General features: G+C 45.1%; 1 protein-coding gene across 3 annotated transcripts in view; it reads right to left on the bottom strand.

Moving 5' to 3' along the window:
* Positions 1 to 14,863, bottom strand: part of LOC311111048 (cGMP-dependent protein kinase 1-like) — a gene marked incomplete at both ends in the record, with an annotated part of 156,999 nt that overhangs the window by 129,016 nt on the left and 13,120 nt on the right. The window contains one exon of one of the 3 annotated variants that reach the window (XM_084153744.1): positions 8,415 to 8,734. The exons of 1 other annotated variant lie outside the window; for it this stretch is intronic. In XM_084153744.1, the coding sequence (XP_084009870.1) occupies positions 8,415 to 8,719 (305 nt within the window). Of the gene's footprint in view, positions 1 to 8,414; positions 8,735 to 14,863 lie in introns of those variants that run through there. One more of the 3 variants, XM_084153742.1, reaches the window with a different exon arrangement.

Here is a 14,863-nt window from a genome sequence, read left to right as displayed (position 1 = left end):
ACCAATATACACAAGCAGTCAGGAAAGCAAAGGTTAACTTTTTCAAACAGAAATTTGCATCCTGTAGCACTAACTCCAAAAAGTTTTGGGACACTGTAAAGTCCATGGAGAATAAGAGCACTTCCTCCCAGCTGCCCACTGCACTGAGGCTAGGAAACACTATCACCACCGATAAATCTACAATAATCGAGAATTTCAACAAGTATTTTGCTACGGCTGGCCATGCTTTCCACCTGGCTACCACTACCCCGGCCACCAACTCTGCACCCTCCGCTGCAACTTGCCCATGCCCCCCCCCCCCGCTTCTCCTTCACACAAATTCAGACAGCTGATATTCTGAAAGAGCTGCAAAATCTGGACCCCTACAAATCAGCTTGGCTAGACAATCTGGACCCTTTCTTTCTAAAACTAGCCGCCGAAATTGTCGCAACCCCTATTACTAGCCTGTTCAACCTCTCTTTCGTAACGTCTGAGATCCCCAGAGATTGGAAAGCTGCCGCGGTCATCCCCCTCTTCAAAGGGGGTGACACTCTAGATCCAAACTGTTACAGACCTATATCCATCCTGCCCTGCCTTTCGAAAGTATTTGAAAGCCAAGTTAACAAACAGATCACCGACCATTTCGAATCCCACCGTACCTTCTCCGCTATGCAATCCGGTTTCCGAGCTGGTCATGGGTGCACTTCAGCAACGCTCAAGGTCCTAAACAATATTATTACTGCGATCGATAATAGACAGTACTGTGCAGCCGTCTTCATCGACCTGGCCAAGGCTTTCGACTCTGTCAACCAACGCATTCTTATTGGCAGACTAAATAGCCTTGGTTTCTCAAATGACTGCCTCGCCTGGTTCACCAACTACTTCTCAGATAGAGTTCAATGTGTCAAATTGGAGGGCCTGTTGTCTGGACCTATGGCAGTCTCTATGGGGCTGCCACAGGGTTCAATTCTTGGGCCGACTCTTTTCTCCGTGTATATCAATGATGTCGCTCTTGCTGCTGGTGACTCTCAGATCCACCTCTACGCAGACGACACCATTTTGTATACATCTGGCCCTTCATTGGACACTGTGTTAACAAACCTCCAAACGAGCTTCAATGCCATACAACACTCCTTCAGTAGCCTCCAACTGCTCTTAAACACTAGTAAAACTAAATGCATGCTCTTCAATAGAACGCTGCTGGCACCCGCCCACCCGACTAGAATCACCACTCTCGACGGGTCTGACCTAGAGTATGTGGACAACTACAAATACCTAGGTGTCTGGTTAGACTGTAAACTCTCCTTCCAGACTCACATTAAGAATCTCCAATCCAAAGTTAAATCTAGAATCGGCTTCCTATTTCGCAACAAAGCCTCCTTCACTCATGCTGCCAAACATGCCCTCGTAAAACTGACTATCCTACCGATCCTTGACTTCGGCGATGTCATTTACAAAATAGCCTCCAACACTCTACTCAGCAAATTGGATGTAGTCTATCACAGTGCCATCCGTTTTGTCTCCAAAGCCCCATACACTACCCACCACTGTGACCTGTACGCTCTTGTTGGCTGGTCCTCACTACATGTTCGTCGTCAAACCCACTGGCTCCAGGCCATCTATAAATCACTGCTAGGCAAATCCCCGCCTTATCTTAGCTCATTGGTCACCATAGCAGCACCCACCCGTAGTCTGCGCTCCAGCAGGTATATCTCACTGGTCATTCCCAAAGCCAACACCTCCTTTGGCCGCCATTCCTTCCAGTTCTCTGCTGCCAATGACTGGAACAAATTGCAAAAATCTCTGAAGCTGGAGACTCTTATCTCCCTCACTAACTTTAAGCATCAGTTGTCAGAGCACCTTACCGATCACTGCACATGTACACAGCCCATCTAAAATTAGCCCACCCAACTACCTCATCCCTATATTGTTATTTATTTTGCTCTTTTGCACCCCAGTATCTCTATTTTCACATAATCTCTTGCACATCTAGCATTCCAGTGTTAATACTAATTGTAATTATTTTGCACTATAGCCTATTTATTGCCTTACCTCCATAACTTGCTACATTTGCACACATTGTATATATATTTTCTGTTGTATTTTTGACTTTATGTTTTGTTTTACCCCATATGTAACTCTGTGTTGTTGTTTTTATCGCACTGCTTTGCTTTATCTTGGCCAGGTCGCAGTTGTAAATGAGAACTTGTTCTCAACTGGCTTACCTGGTTAAATAAAGGTGAAATAAAAAAATAAAAATAATATTACACATATTGACTGATCCTAGATTTCAACCCACACTGAAACGGAAAACTGTAATTTATACACTAATTTTAGGTATTATCAACAGTAAAAAACTCTGAAACGTTTTCCTGCAGCATACTGTAAATGATGGTGCATTGTGGGAAAATTGCTGTATTTCCCAAATGGTATTGTAATTCCACCCCACAGAATACAGTACCGTACTGTGTCTTTGGAGCGGCAAAAACCTTTTGACAACTAGTTGGTGCATGGTATTGTTGTTTCTGGGCCATTAACATATTTTGAGGCATGCCTTGTAAGGGGCTATATTTGTTGCACACTTGAGTGAGAATGCTGTACTAATTTAACTCCTACCGTAGTATTCATATCCTTTGATATATTCCACATTTTGTTGTGTTACAGCCTGAATTCAAAATTGATTAAATTATTTATTTTTCTCACTCATCTACACACAATACCCCATAATGACAAAGTGAAAACATGTTTTTAGAAATGTTTGCAAATGTATTGAAAATTAAATACAGAAATATTTATTTTTAAATTTTTACATAAGTATTCACACCTTTGAGTCAATACATGTCAGATTCACTTTTGGCAGCGATTACAGCTGTGAGTCTTTCTGGGTAAGTTTCTAGGAGCTTTGCTCACTTAGATTGTACAATATTAGCACGTTTTTATTTATTTTATTCTTCAAGCTCTGTCAAGTTGGTTGTTGATCATCGCTAGACAGCCATTTTCAAGTCTTGCCATATATTTTCAAGCTGATTTAAGTCAAAACTGTAACTAGGCCATTTAGGAACATTCAACATCATCTTGGTAAGCAACTCCAGTGAATATTTGGCCTTGTGCTTTAGGTTATTGTAATGCTGAAAGGTGAATTTGTCTCCCAGTGTCTGTTGAAAAGCAGACTGAACCAGGTTTTCCTCTAGGATTTTGCATGTGCTTACCTCTATTCCATTTATTTTTATCAAAAAAAAAAAAAATCCCTAGTCCTTGCCGATGACAAGCATACCCATAACATGATGCAGCCACCACCATGCTTGGAAATGTGAAGAGTTGTCACGATCGTGTGAATGATGAGACCAAAGCGCAGCGCGTGTTCCGATAAACATGATGACTTTATTTAATTAAAGTGCAACACGAGAAAACAACAAAGAACGATACGTGAAGTTCCAATACTGAAATAAACTAACAGCATCAAGGAAACAAAAACCCACAAACCCCACAGGAAACATACAGCATAAATATGGCTCCCAATCAGAGATAACGAGCCGAACAGCTGACACTCGTTACCTCCGATTGGGAGTCAATGAATACAAACACCCAACATAGAAATACCACAACCTAGACACCCCAACATAGAAATACACCCAAAACAAATGAACATGAACAACCCTGGCTCAAGAATAAAGGTCCGTGGAGCCAGAGTGTTACATTACCCCCCCCTAAAGGTGCGACCTCCGGGCGCACCAGCAAACAGTCTAGGGGAGGGTCTGGGTGGGCGTCTGTCCAGGTGGCGGCTCTGGCCCAGGTCGTGGTCCCCACCCCACCATAGTCATTACCCACTTACTTAGCCTCCTACACATTACCACCCCCCCACTACACCCCACTGGGTTAAGGGGCGGCACCGGACTAAGGGGCAGCACCGGACTACGGACCAGCACCGGGATAAGGGGCAGCACCGGGCTAAGGGGCAGCACCGGGCTAAGGGGCAGCCCCGGGCTAAGGACCAGCACCGGGATAAGGACCAGCACCAGGCTAAGGAACAGTACCTGACTAAGTGGCAGCTCCGGACTGAATGGCGGATCCTGGCTGGCTGGCTCAGGCGGATCCTGGCTGAACGGCTCATGGCTGGCTGAAGGATCTGGCTGCTCATGGCTGGCCGACGGATCTGGCTGCTCATGGCTGGCCGACGGATCTGGCAGATCCTGTCTGGCCGAAGGCTCTGGCTGATCCTGTCTGGCGGAAGGCTCTGGCTGATCCGGTCTGGCGGAAGGCTCTGGCTGATCCGGTCTGACGGAAGGCTCTGGCTGCTCCGGTCTGACGGAAGGCTCTGGCTGATCCGGTCTGACGGAAGGCTCTGGCTGATCCGGTCTGGCGGAAGGCTCTGGCTGCTCCTGTCTGGCGGAAGGCTCTGGCTGATCCTGTCTGGCGGAAGGCTCTGGCTGATCCTGTCTGGCGGAAGGCTCTGGCTGATCCTGTCTGGCGGAAGGCTCTGGCTGATCCTGTCTGGCGGAGAGCTCTAGCGGCTCCGATCTGGCGGACGGCTCTGAAGGCTCATGGCAGACGGGCGGCCTTGTAGGCTCTGTACAGACGGGTAGTTCAGACGGCGTTGGGCAGACGGACAGTTCAGACGGCGTTGGGCCGACAGGCAGTTCAGGCGCCGTTGGGCAGACGGGCAGTTCAGACGGCGTTGGGCAGACGGGCAGTTCAGACGGCGTTGGGCAGACGGACAGTTCAGGCCCCGTTGGGCAGACGGACCGTTCAGGCCCTCTGAGGCGCACCGTAGGCCTGTTGCGTGGTGCCGGAACTGGAGGTACCGGGCTGAGGACACGCATCACAGGGCTAGTGCGGGGAGAAGCAACAGGGCATGCTTGGCCCTGGGGACGCACCGTAGGCCTGATGCGTGGTGCCGGAACTGGAGGTACCGGGCTGAGGACACGCATCTCAGGGCTAGTGCGGGGAGTCGGAACAGGGCATGCTGGACCCTGGGGACTCCCATAACGCCTAGTGCGGGGAGCCGGAACAGGGCATGCTGGACCCTGGGGACTCACCTCACGCCTAGTGCGGAGAGCAGGAACAGGCCGGGCTGGGCTGGCGACGCGCACCGTATCCCTGGTGCGAGTGGCCGGAACAGGCCGGGCCGGGCTGGCGAAGCGCACCGTATCCCTGGTGCGTGGAGTAGGAACAGGCAGGGCTGAGCTGGCGACGCACACCGTATCCCTGGTGCGTGGAGTAGGAACAGGCAGGGCTGAGCTGGCGACGCACACCGTATCCCTGGTGCGAGTGGCCGGAACAGGCCGGGCCGGGCTGGCGAAGCGCACCGTATCCCTGGTGCGTGGAGTAGGAACAGGCCGGTCCATACCGGGAACACACACCACTGGCCTCAACCGAGGATCAGGAACGGGCCGGACCGGACTGGCAACACACCTCAGTCCTTCACGCCGTGCCACACACACATCCCTGCCTCTTCTCGCCAATGGCTCCCGTACTCCGTTAGCCCTCTCACCTATACTCCCTGTGGCAGCTTCCTGCTGCCCAGCCGCCCAAGCCATGTGCCCCCCCCCAAAAACTTTTTGGGGTTGCCTCACGTCCACGGGCTTCCAGCCTCGCCTTCGCGCTGCCTCCTCGTACCACCTCCTCTCGGCTTTGGCTGCCTCCAGCTCTTCCCGAGGGCGGTGATATTCCTCCGGTTGTGCCCAAGGATCCTCTCCGTCCAATAACTCCTCCCATGTCCAGACCCTCGGCTCCTGGACACGCTGCTTGGTCCTGGTATGGTGGGTTTTTCTGTCACGATCGTGTGAATGATGAGACCAAAGCGCAGCGCGTGTTCCGATAAACATGATGACTTTATTTAATTAAAGTGCAACACGAGAAAACAACAAAGAACGATACGTGAAGTTCCAATACTGAAATAAACTAACAGCATCAAGGAAACAAAAACCCACAAACCCCACAGGAAACATACAGCATAAATATGGCTCCCAATCAGAGATAACGAGCCGAACAGCTGACACTCGTTACCTCCGATTGGGAGTCAATGAATACAAACACCCAACATAGAAATACCACAACCTAGACACCCCAACATAGAAATACACCCAAAACAAATGAACATGAACAACCCTGGCTCAAGAATAAAGGTCCGTGGAGCCAGAGTGTTACAAGAGTGGTACTCAGTGACGTGTTGTGTTGGATTTGCCCAAAAAATAACACTTTGTATTGAGGACATAAAGTTAATTTCTTTGCCACATTGTTTGCCGTTTTACTTTAGTGCCTTATTGTAAACAGGATGCATGTTTTGGAATATTTTTATTCTGTACAGGCATCCTTCTTTTCACTCTGTCATTTAGGTTAGTATTGTGGAGTAACTACAATGTTGTAGATCCATCCTCAGTTTTCTCCTATCACAGCCATTAAACTCTGTAACTGTTTTAACGTCACCATTGGCCTCATGGTGAAATCCCTGAGCGGTTTCCTTCCTCTCCGGCAACTGAATTAGGAAGGATGCCTGAATCGTTGTAGTGACTGGGTGTATTGATACTCCATCCAAAGTGTAATTAATAACTTCACCATGCTCAAAGGGATATTCAATGTCTGCTTTTTTTATTTGTACACATCTACCAATAGTTGCCTTTCTTTGCGAGGCATTGGAAAACCTCCCTAGTCTTTGTGGTTGAATCTGTTTTAAATTCACTGTTTGACTGAGTGACCTTACAGATAATTGTATGTGTGGGGTACAAAGATGAGGTAGTCATTAAAAAAAGCATGTTAAACACTATTATTGCACATAGAGTGAGTCCATGCAACTTATTATGTGACTTGTTAAGTACATTTTTACTCCTGAACTTATTTAGGCTTGCCATAACAAAGGGGTTGAATACTTATTGACTCAAGATATTTCAGCTTTTTTTTTATTAATTAGTAAACATTTCTAAAAACATAACTCCACTTTCACATTATGGGGTATTGTGTGTAAGCCAGTGAGTGACACAAAATTTGGAAAAAGTCAAGAGGTGTGGATACTTTCTGAAGACACTATATGTGGTTATAGTGCCCCATCAATTTAAAATGTATAGCGGACAGATTGGAGTGACAGCTAGTCTTGAACCTTAAATGGTTGAGCATTTTCCCATGTCCTTTTGGTCTGTTTTGCCCTGTAATTGTTTTCAATTTGGAAGCCTTTCTTAATGCCTTCATGAATATGCTGTAATGTGTAAACACTTTACCTAGTAACCAACCTTCTTGCACCAATCCCTGGTAATTACAGTAAAATATTGTGAAATACAAACCCCTCCCCTCAATGAATTTAATTAATTCATCCATTCATTCCGATTATGGAAGCATTAGCTTTATTACAGTATAATACAGTCAATGTTACGGTATTGTTCTGTGTGTCATTACACAGAACTTGCTTTGATACCATATTTATATTACAGTAGCTGTACTGTAATATAAAATACTGGATTTTACTTGCCACCGAGCTGCCTGTAAATTACTGTCGAATTCATGGTAACCCCTTTACAGTGCACCTGTTGGGTGTCAGACATGATTAATCTACAGAAAACTATATGAGTTTATTATTCAACAGTAAAAAAGCTGTAATGAAGCTGGTATTTTCTGCCCTTTGTCATTCTCCTGTTTATGTACTCACCCACAGCCATTTGCATATATCCTACTGACTGACTCTGCCAGGCTGGTGTGTGTGTGAGCAAGTTAGTGAGCGAGAGAGAGATAGAGAGATAATGAATTAAAGTTGCAATATGTAACTTTTTGGGGACCCACAAAATTCACATCAAAATTTGACTTAAAGATCTGTAATTCTCATTGAAAGCAAGTCTAAGAAGCGGTAGATCTGTTCTATGTGCAATATTTCTATGCTAGCCCATTTGTAAGTATATTTTTTGCTCTTTTACTTTCGGTTTTGTACACCAGCTTCAAACAGCTGAAAATACAATATTGTTGGATATGGAAAATATATTTCACAGCTGTTTAGATGGTACAATGGTTCTCTACACTATTCTTGCTTGTTTTGTCACATAAACTGAAATTAGGCGAACTATTAGAATTTTAGTAACCAGGAAATTGAGCAATTTCTACATAGTGCATCTTTAATAATTCATGGATGGATGGATAAATAAATTAATTAATTAATTGACATTCTTCTTTCAGCTTCTAAAGAATTTATTCACTGAGCCATTACAGTCAAATAAGGTATACCATTTGATACACAACGCAATGTCAAAGGGCAGAAAGAAAAATAATTAACTGCGGGAAACCCTTGATTTGAAATATCAATAATATGATTCTGACAGGTCTCACACCTGATGCGCCATACGCACACTTAGAATTAATGCACAATGGATAAACACAGCCACGGGCTGTATCACATAACGTCAAAACATCATACAGTAATGCAGAAACAGGCACCCCTGTTGTAACTGTACACCTACTGTGGACTTTTGGGGTAGAAAGGCAGCGTGACATGGCTAAGATCATGGATGTCGAATGCGGTGGGTTCGGCAGATATCGCCTGTCTCTTCGTTCGCTGGTGTTCGTGCAGCTCGGTCTGTTTGACGACCTGTTGGGCGGCCGGTTTGATAACGGACCGGTATTTATCTAGTTCGTTCTGTAGTTTTTGTATCAGTTCATCTTTCTGGTCAAGCTCCAGTTCTAGCTCGTCAATGAGTGCGTCCCGCTGCCGCAGCTCCTCAATCTTCTCCTGAAGCGCGTATTGGAGGTCGCGCAAGGTACCCATGTTAATCCCAGACGCAAAGGGAACTTCACAAAACTTTATCCAAAGCTATCCAGTCGATACTGTATCCTATTCCTTCTCCTCCTCTTCCTGACTGAAAACTGTATTGCGCATCAACAGCTTTAAACATATATCCTCCCTCCAGTCCTTGATTCCCAAACGGCTTGCTCTCCGTTGACGACAGGTTCTGAATATTTAAATAGGCAAATATAGTGGAGGAGGCGACACTGAAGGTGAACCCCCGAGAGCACTGCAGTCTGGAAATGTAGTTTTGTCTTTCTCTCTCTGCCTGAGAGAGAGCAAGGCGAGAAGGGCACCTACAGGAATCCGAGGTACAATGCAGCCTGTGCGCACGTGAGTGAATTCTGTGAGAACAAAACTTACAGGGCAACTGGACCAGATACCATAGGCACTCCTGAAATAACAATAACCAACGTTGGCTTTGGCTAAGGTTGAGTTGCCATTGAAATACATACATAGCCGGGGGAAATAGGTGTGTTGAGGGTGCTGCAGCACCCCCTGAAAAATCAGAATCCCCCAAAATATTAATAAAATCATATACAGTCCCAGTCAAACGGTAGGACACGCCTACTCATTCCAGGGTTTTTCTTTATTTTTACTATTTTCTACATTGTAGAATAATAGTGAAGACATCAAAACTATGAGATAACACATATGGAATCATGTTGTAACCAAAAAAGTGTTAAACAAATCAAAATAACCGAAAGGTCGCTGGTTCTAATCCCCGAGCCGACTAGGTGAAAAATCTGTCGATGTGCCCTTAAGCAAGGCACTTAACCCTAATTGCTCCTGTAAGTCGCTCTGGATAAGAGCGTCTGCTAAATGACTAAAATGTAAAATGTAATTCTTCAAAGTAGCCACCGTTTGCCTTGATGACAGCTTTGCACACTCAAATAAAAATATGTATTTAGATCTTCTTTAGTTATGTACAGTCATGGGTCAAAAGTTTTGAGAACGACACAAGTATTGGTCTTCACAAAGTTTGCTGCTTCAGTGTTTTTAGATATTTTTGTCAGATTTGTTGGTACCATTCTTTATTCATGGCTGTGTTCTTAGGCAAAATTGTGAGTGAGCCCACTCCCTTGGCTGAGAAGCAACCCCACACATGAATGGTCTCAGGATGCTTTACTGTTGGCATGACACAGGACTGATGGTAGCGCTCACCTTGTCTTCTCCGGACAAGCTTTTTTCCGGATGCTCCAAACAATCGGAAAGGGGATTTATCAGAGAAAATGACTTTACCCCAGTCCTCAGCAGTCCAATCCCTGTACCTTTTGCAAAATATCAGTCTGTCCCTAATGTTTTTCCTGGAGAGAAGTGGCTTCCTCGCTGCCCTTCTTGACACCAGGCCATCCTCCAAAAGTCTTTGCCTCACTGTGCGTGCAGATGCACTCACACCTGCCTGCTGCCATTCCTGAGCAAGCTCTGCACTGGTGGTGCCCCGATCCCGCAGCTGAATCAACTTTAAGAGACGGTCCTGGAGCTTGCTGGACTTTCTTGGGTGCCCTGAAGCCTTCTTCACAACAATTGAACCTCTCTCCTTGAAGTTCTTGATGATCCGATAAATGGTTGATTTAGGTGCAATCTTACTAGCAGCAATATCCTTGCCTGTGAAGCCCTTTTTGTGCAAAGCAATGATGACGGCACGTGTTTCCTTGCAGGTAACCATGGTTAACAGAGGAAGAACAATGATTTCAAGCACCACCCTCCTTTGAAAGCTTCCAGTCTGTTATTCTAATTCAATCAGCATGACAGAGTGATCTCCAGCCTTGTCCTCGTCAACACTCACACCTGTGTTAACGAGAGAATCACTGACATGATGGCAGCTGGTCCTTTTGTGGCAGGGCTGAAATGCAGTGGAAATGTTTTTTGGGGATTCAGTTCATTTTCATGGCAAAGAGGGACTTTGCAATTAATCTGATCACTCTTCTATAACATTCTGGAGTATATGCAAATTGGCATCATAAAAACTGAGGCAGCAGACTTTGTGAAAATTAGTATTTGTGCCCTCAGAACAACCTCAGTTCGTCGGGGCATGGACTATAGAAGGTGTCGAAAGCGTTGCACAGGAATGCAGAGTGGCACAGTGGTCTAAGGCACTGCATCGCAATGCTAGCTGTGCCACTAGACATCCTGGTTCGAATCCAGGCTCTGTCGTAGCCGGCCGCGACCGGGAGACCCATGGGGTGGCGCACAATTGGCCCAGCGTCGTCCTGGGTAGGGGAGGGAATGGCCGGCAGGGATGTAGCTCAGTTGGTAGAGCATGGTGTTTGCAATGCCAGGGTTGTGGGTTCGATTCCCACGGGGGGCCAGTATGAAAAAATAAAATAATGTATGCAATCACTAACTGTAAGTCGCTCTGGATAAGAGCGTCTGCTAAATGACTAAAATGTAAAATGTTGACTCTAATGCTTCCCACAGTTGTGTCTGGATGGGTGGTGGACCATTCTTGATACACAAGGGAAACTGTTGAGCGTGAAAGACTCAGCAGCATTGCAGTTCTTGACACAAACTGGTGCGCCTGGCACCTACTACCATACCCCGTTCAAAGGCAAAATATGTTGTCTTGCCCATTCACCCTCTGAATGGCACACAAACACAATCCATGTCTCAATTGTCTTAAGGTTTAAAAATCCTTCTTTAACCTGTCTCCTCCCCTTCATCTACACTGATTGAAGTTGAATTAACAAGTGACATTAATAAGGGATCATAGCTTTCACCTGGATTCACCTGGTAAGTCTATGTCATGGAAAGAGCAGGTTTTCTTAATGTTTTGTATACTCAGTGTATTTTGCTTAGTGACGCGCGCTGTTGAGTTTTGGCTGTATGTGAGAAAAATGTGACCATTCGCACAATCATCCTGAAATCTCATAATAAATTAGTTGGTGTTTTTAAATTAGGTGGTGTTTTTTGTCTTACAGTAACGTTATATGCTATTATATTTGGTTCTGTTGTGTAGAATACTATCATTACATGATCTTGCGCACATTGATTCAGCTTTGATCTAACTTTAATAAACAAGCACCATTCATCAGTGAAATTCACCAGAGTAGCCTGTTTTCTGGGCAGCCGAATGAATAGAGCAGAGACTGTGCGTAAAGTAGAGAATTCCAGAAGCTTCAAACCGTTTGCTGTCGGAAAGAGGGTTCCAGAGAACTCGGATCGGCAGCCACTCCAAAAGAAGTAGCGTTATTACAATAATGCTAATACACTATATATACAAAAGTATGTGGAAACCCCTTCAAATTACTGGATTCGGCTATTTCAGCCATACCCATTACTGACAGGTGTATAAAATCGAGCACACAGCCATGAAATCTCCATAGACAAACATTGGCAGTAGAACGGCCTTACTTAAGAGCTCAGTGACTTTCAACGTGGCACCGTCATATGATGCCACCTTTCCAACAAGTCAGTTCGTCAAATTTCTGCCCTGCTAGAGCTGCCCGGTCAACTGTAAGTGCTGTTATTGTGAAGTTGAAATGTCTAAGAGCAACTACGGCTCAACCGCGAAGTGCTAGGCCACACAAGCTCACAGAATAGGACCACCGAGTGCTGAAGCGCAGCGCGTAAAAATCATCTGTCCTCGGTTACAACACTCATCTGTCACTCATCAACACTCATCTGTCTTCCAGAGGCAGTTCCAAACTGCCTCTGGAAGCAACGTCAACACAATAACTGTTCGTCGGGAGCTTAACGAAATGGCTTTCCATGGCTGAGCAGCCGCACACAAGCCTAAGATCACCATCTGCAATGCCAAGCATCGGCTGGAGTGGTGTAAAGCTTGCCGCCATTGGACTCTGGAGCAGTGGAAACGCGTTGTCTGGAGTGATGAATCCCACTTCACCATCTGGCAGTCCGACAGACGAATCTCGGTTTGGCGGATGCCAGGAGAAAGCTACCTGCACGAATGTAAAGTTTGGTGGAGAAGGAATAATGGTCTGGGGCTGTTTTTCATGGTTCGGGCTAGGCCCCTTAGTTCCAGTGAAGGGAAATCATAACGCTACAGCATACAATGACATTCTAGACGATGCTGTGCTTCCAATTTTGTGGCAACAGTTTGGGGAAGGCCCTTTCCTGTTTCAGCATGACAATGCCCCTGTACACAAAGTGAGGTCCATACAGAAATGGTTTGTCGAGATCGGTGTGGAAGAACTTGACTGGCCTCCACAGATCCCTGACCTCAACCCCATCGAACACCTTTGGGATTAATTGGAACGCCGACTGCGAGCCAGGCCTAATCGCCCAACATCAGTGCCCGACCTCAGTAATGCTCTTGTGGCTGAATGGAATCAAATCCCTGCAGCAATGTTCCAACATCTAGTGGAAAGCCTTCCCAGAAGTGTGGAGGCTGTTATAGCAGCAAAGGTGGGACGAGCTCCATATTAATGCCCATGATTTTGGAATGAGATGTTCGACGAGCAGGTGTCCACATATTTTTGGTCATGTAGTGTACCTTTTTTAGTCCATTCAGATTTCTGATGCACGAGGGGTAAAAAAGCCAGAATCCAAGGATTAGAGACTATAGGACAGGATTCAAATACACCACATAAAGGCAGAGGGATGAAGGGTGATGATGAGGATGATGATGGTGACCTTCTGAGTGGGAGGTCACTGTATTCCTCTGGTGAGGTAATGACCAGCACGTTCCTTATCTAATCTGCAGTGTCTTCGCTCTGAGCTGTGGTGTCAGCTTGTGTTATGTCATTAATGCATCTGAAATCCACTGAACTTCATTAGACCTTATACTCACTGGTCTCATCCAGAAGACGTTATATCACTGATGAAGGTCAATGCAGCTGAGGGTTTATGTTAAATCAAAATGCAGTGATGTGTGATATTGTAAAATCAAAGGACGGTAGTCACTAGATGGTCATGCCAGAAACGCCATTGTAATATCGTCACTAATGACCAACAAGTAGCCTACATTAGAGGTAGGGTCAGGGTTAAGGTCGAGGTTTGGTGTTAATGGTTAGAATCTTATTTGTGGTTAGAAAGAGCTGTAGCTCTGTTCATTCTACCATGGCCAGTCACCAGACAGTATGATGACATGAAAAAATATAAAATGTGCCCTCTTGTGGTTGTATGTGATACCAGTGACTGAGCAGTTGGGGAGAAGATCTGAAGACTAAATACAATGTCTGATGCACACACACTTTTTGATCAATGAATCTCAGAAACCAGTGATCTAGAGAAATCCCATTATCGGACCCTAATCATGCTGAACTGTAATATATATCCTAATAATATTAATAATAATAATAATAATATATGCAGTTTAGCAGACGCTTTTATCCAAAGTGGCTTACAGCCATGCGTTCATACATTTTACATACGGGTGGTCCTGGGAATCAAACCCACTATCCTGGCTTTGCAAGCGCCATGCTCTACCAACTAAGCTATAGAGGACCACAAACTGTGATCACACACCACAAACTGTGTCTGAAGGATCCTTCTCTATGTTTTCAAAAGATCTAGATAGAAGAGTTTGTGCTGCCCAACAATTCAACAGCTGTTTTTACCATGTTATTACCGTGCTATGACAATGCTATTACAGCACTGTAAGACTGGCTATGATATGGTGACAGTGATATATCATATTGGCTGTAATAGTGTGGCGATGAGAGTTGGCTTGAAGATCAAGAGCCTGAACCTTTTAGTGGGTGCTTTAGGGACAACAAAGTTTAAACAACTCGGACATAATATATGATATAGTAAAACAAGAATGCTTATCACTTATGCAAGGAACAGTTTAAGAGCCAAGTTTATACTCGTTTCCCTTTTAGCTTCAGACGTCATTCGTGAGGAGATCAAGTATTAGTGTAAACGAAATACTTTACTAGAGACCTCATTACACAAACCTACAGACCTACAGATGCAGGATCTTAATTTGATCCCCCTGTTGCAGGAGAATTTCTAGAAACTTTCCAGGAAATGTAAAACATGTAGTATATTTGAGGTTTGAAAAGGCTTCTGAAGTTTGTAATTTCCACTTTGAAATTCCAGAATTGATTTTCCCTTACGAAAAATGTATCAACCCCTACAAAAATGTCCAATAATTATAATCCAAATAATAATTCACATTTCCTGTTGTTGCAGGATTATTTTCCTGCTGTAGCAAACTGG

This window comes from Coregonus lavaretus (assembly GCF_964263955.1).
Source record: "Coregonus lavaretus genome assembly, chromosome: 36".
In the NCBI taxonomy this organism is placed as follows: domain Eukaryota; kingdom Metazoa; phylum Chordata; class Actinopteri; order Salmoniformes; family Salmonidae; genus Coregonus; species Coregonus lavaretus.
The sequence above is the reverse complement of the archived record's forward strand: the minus strand, read 5'-3'. Positions and strand labels throughout refer to the sequence as shown.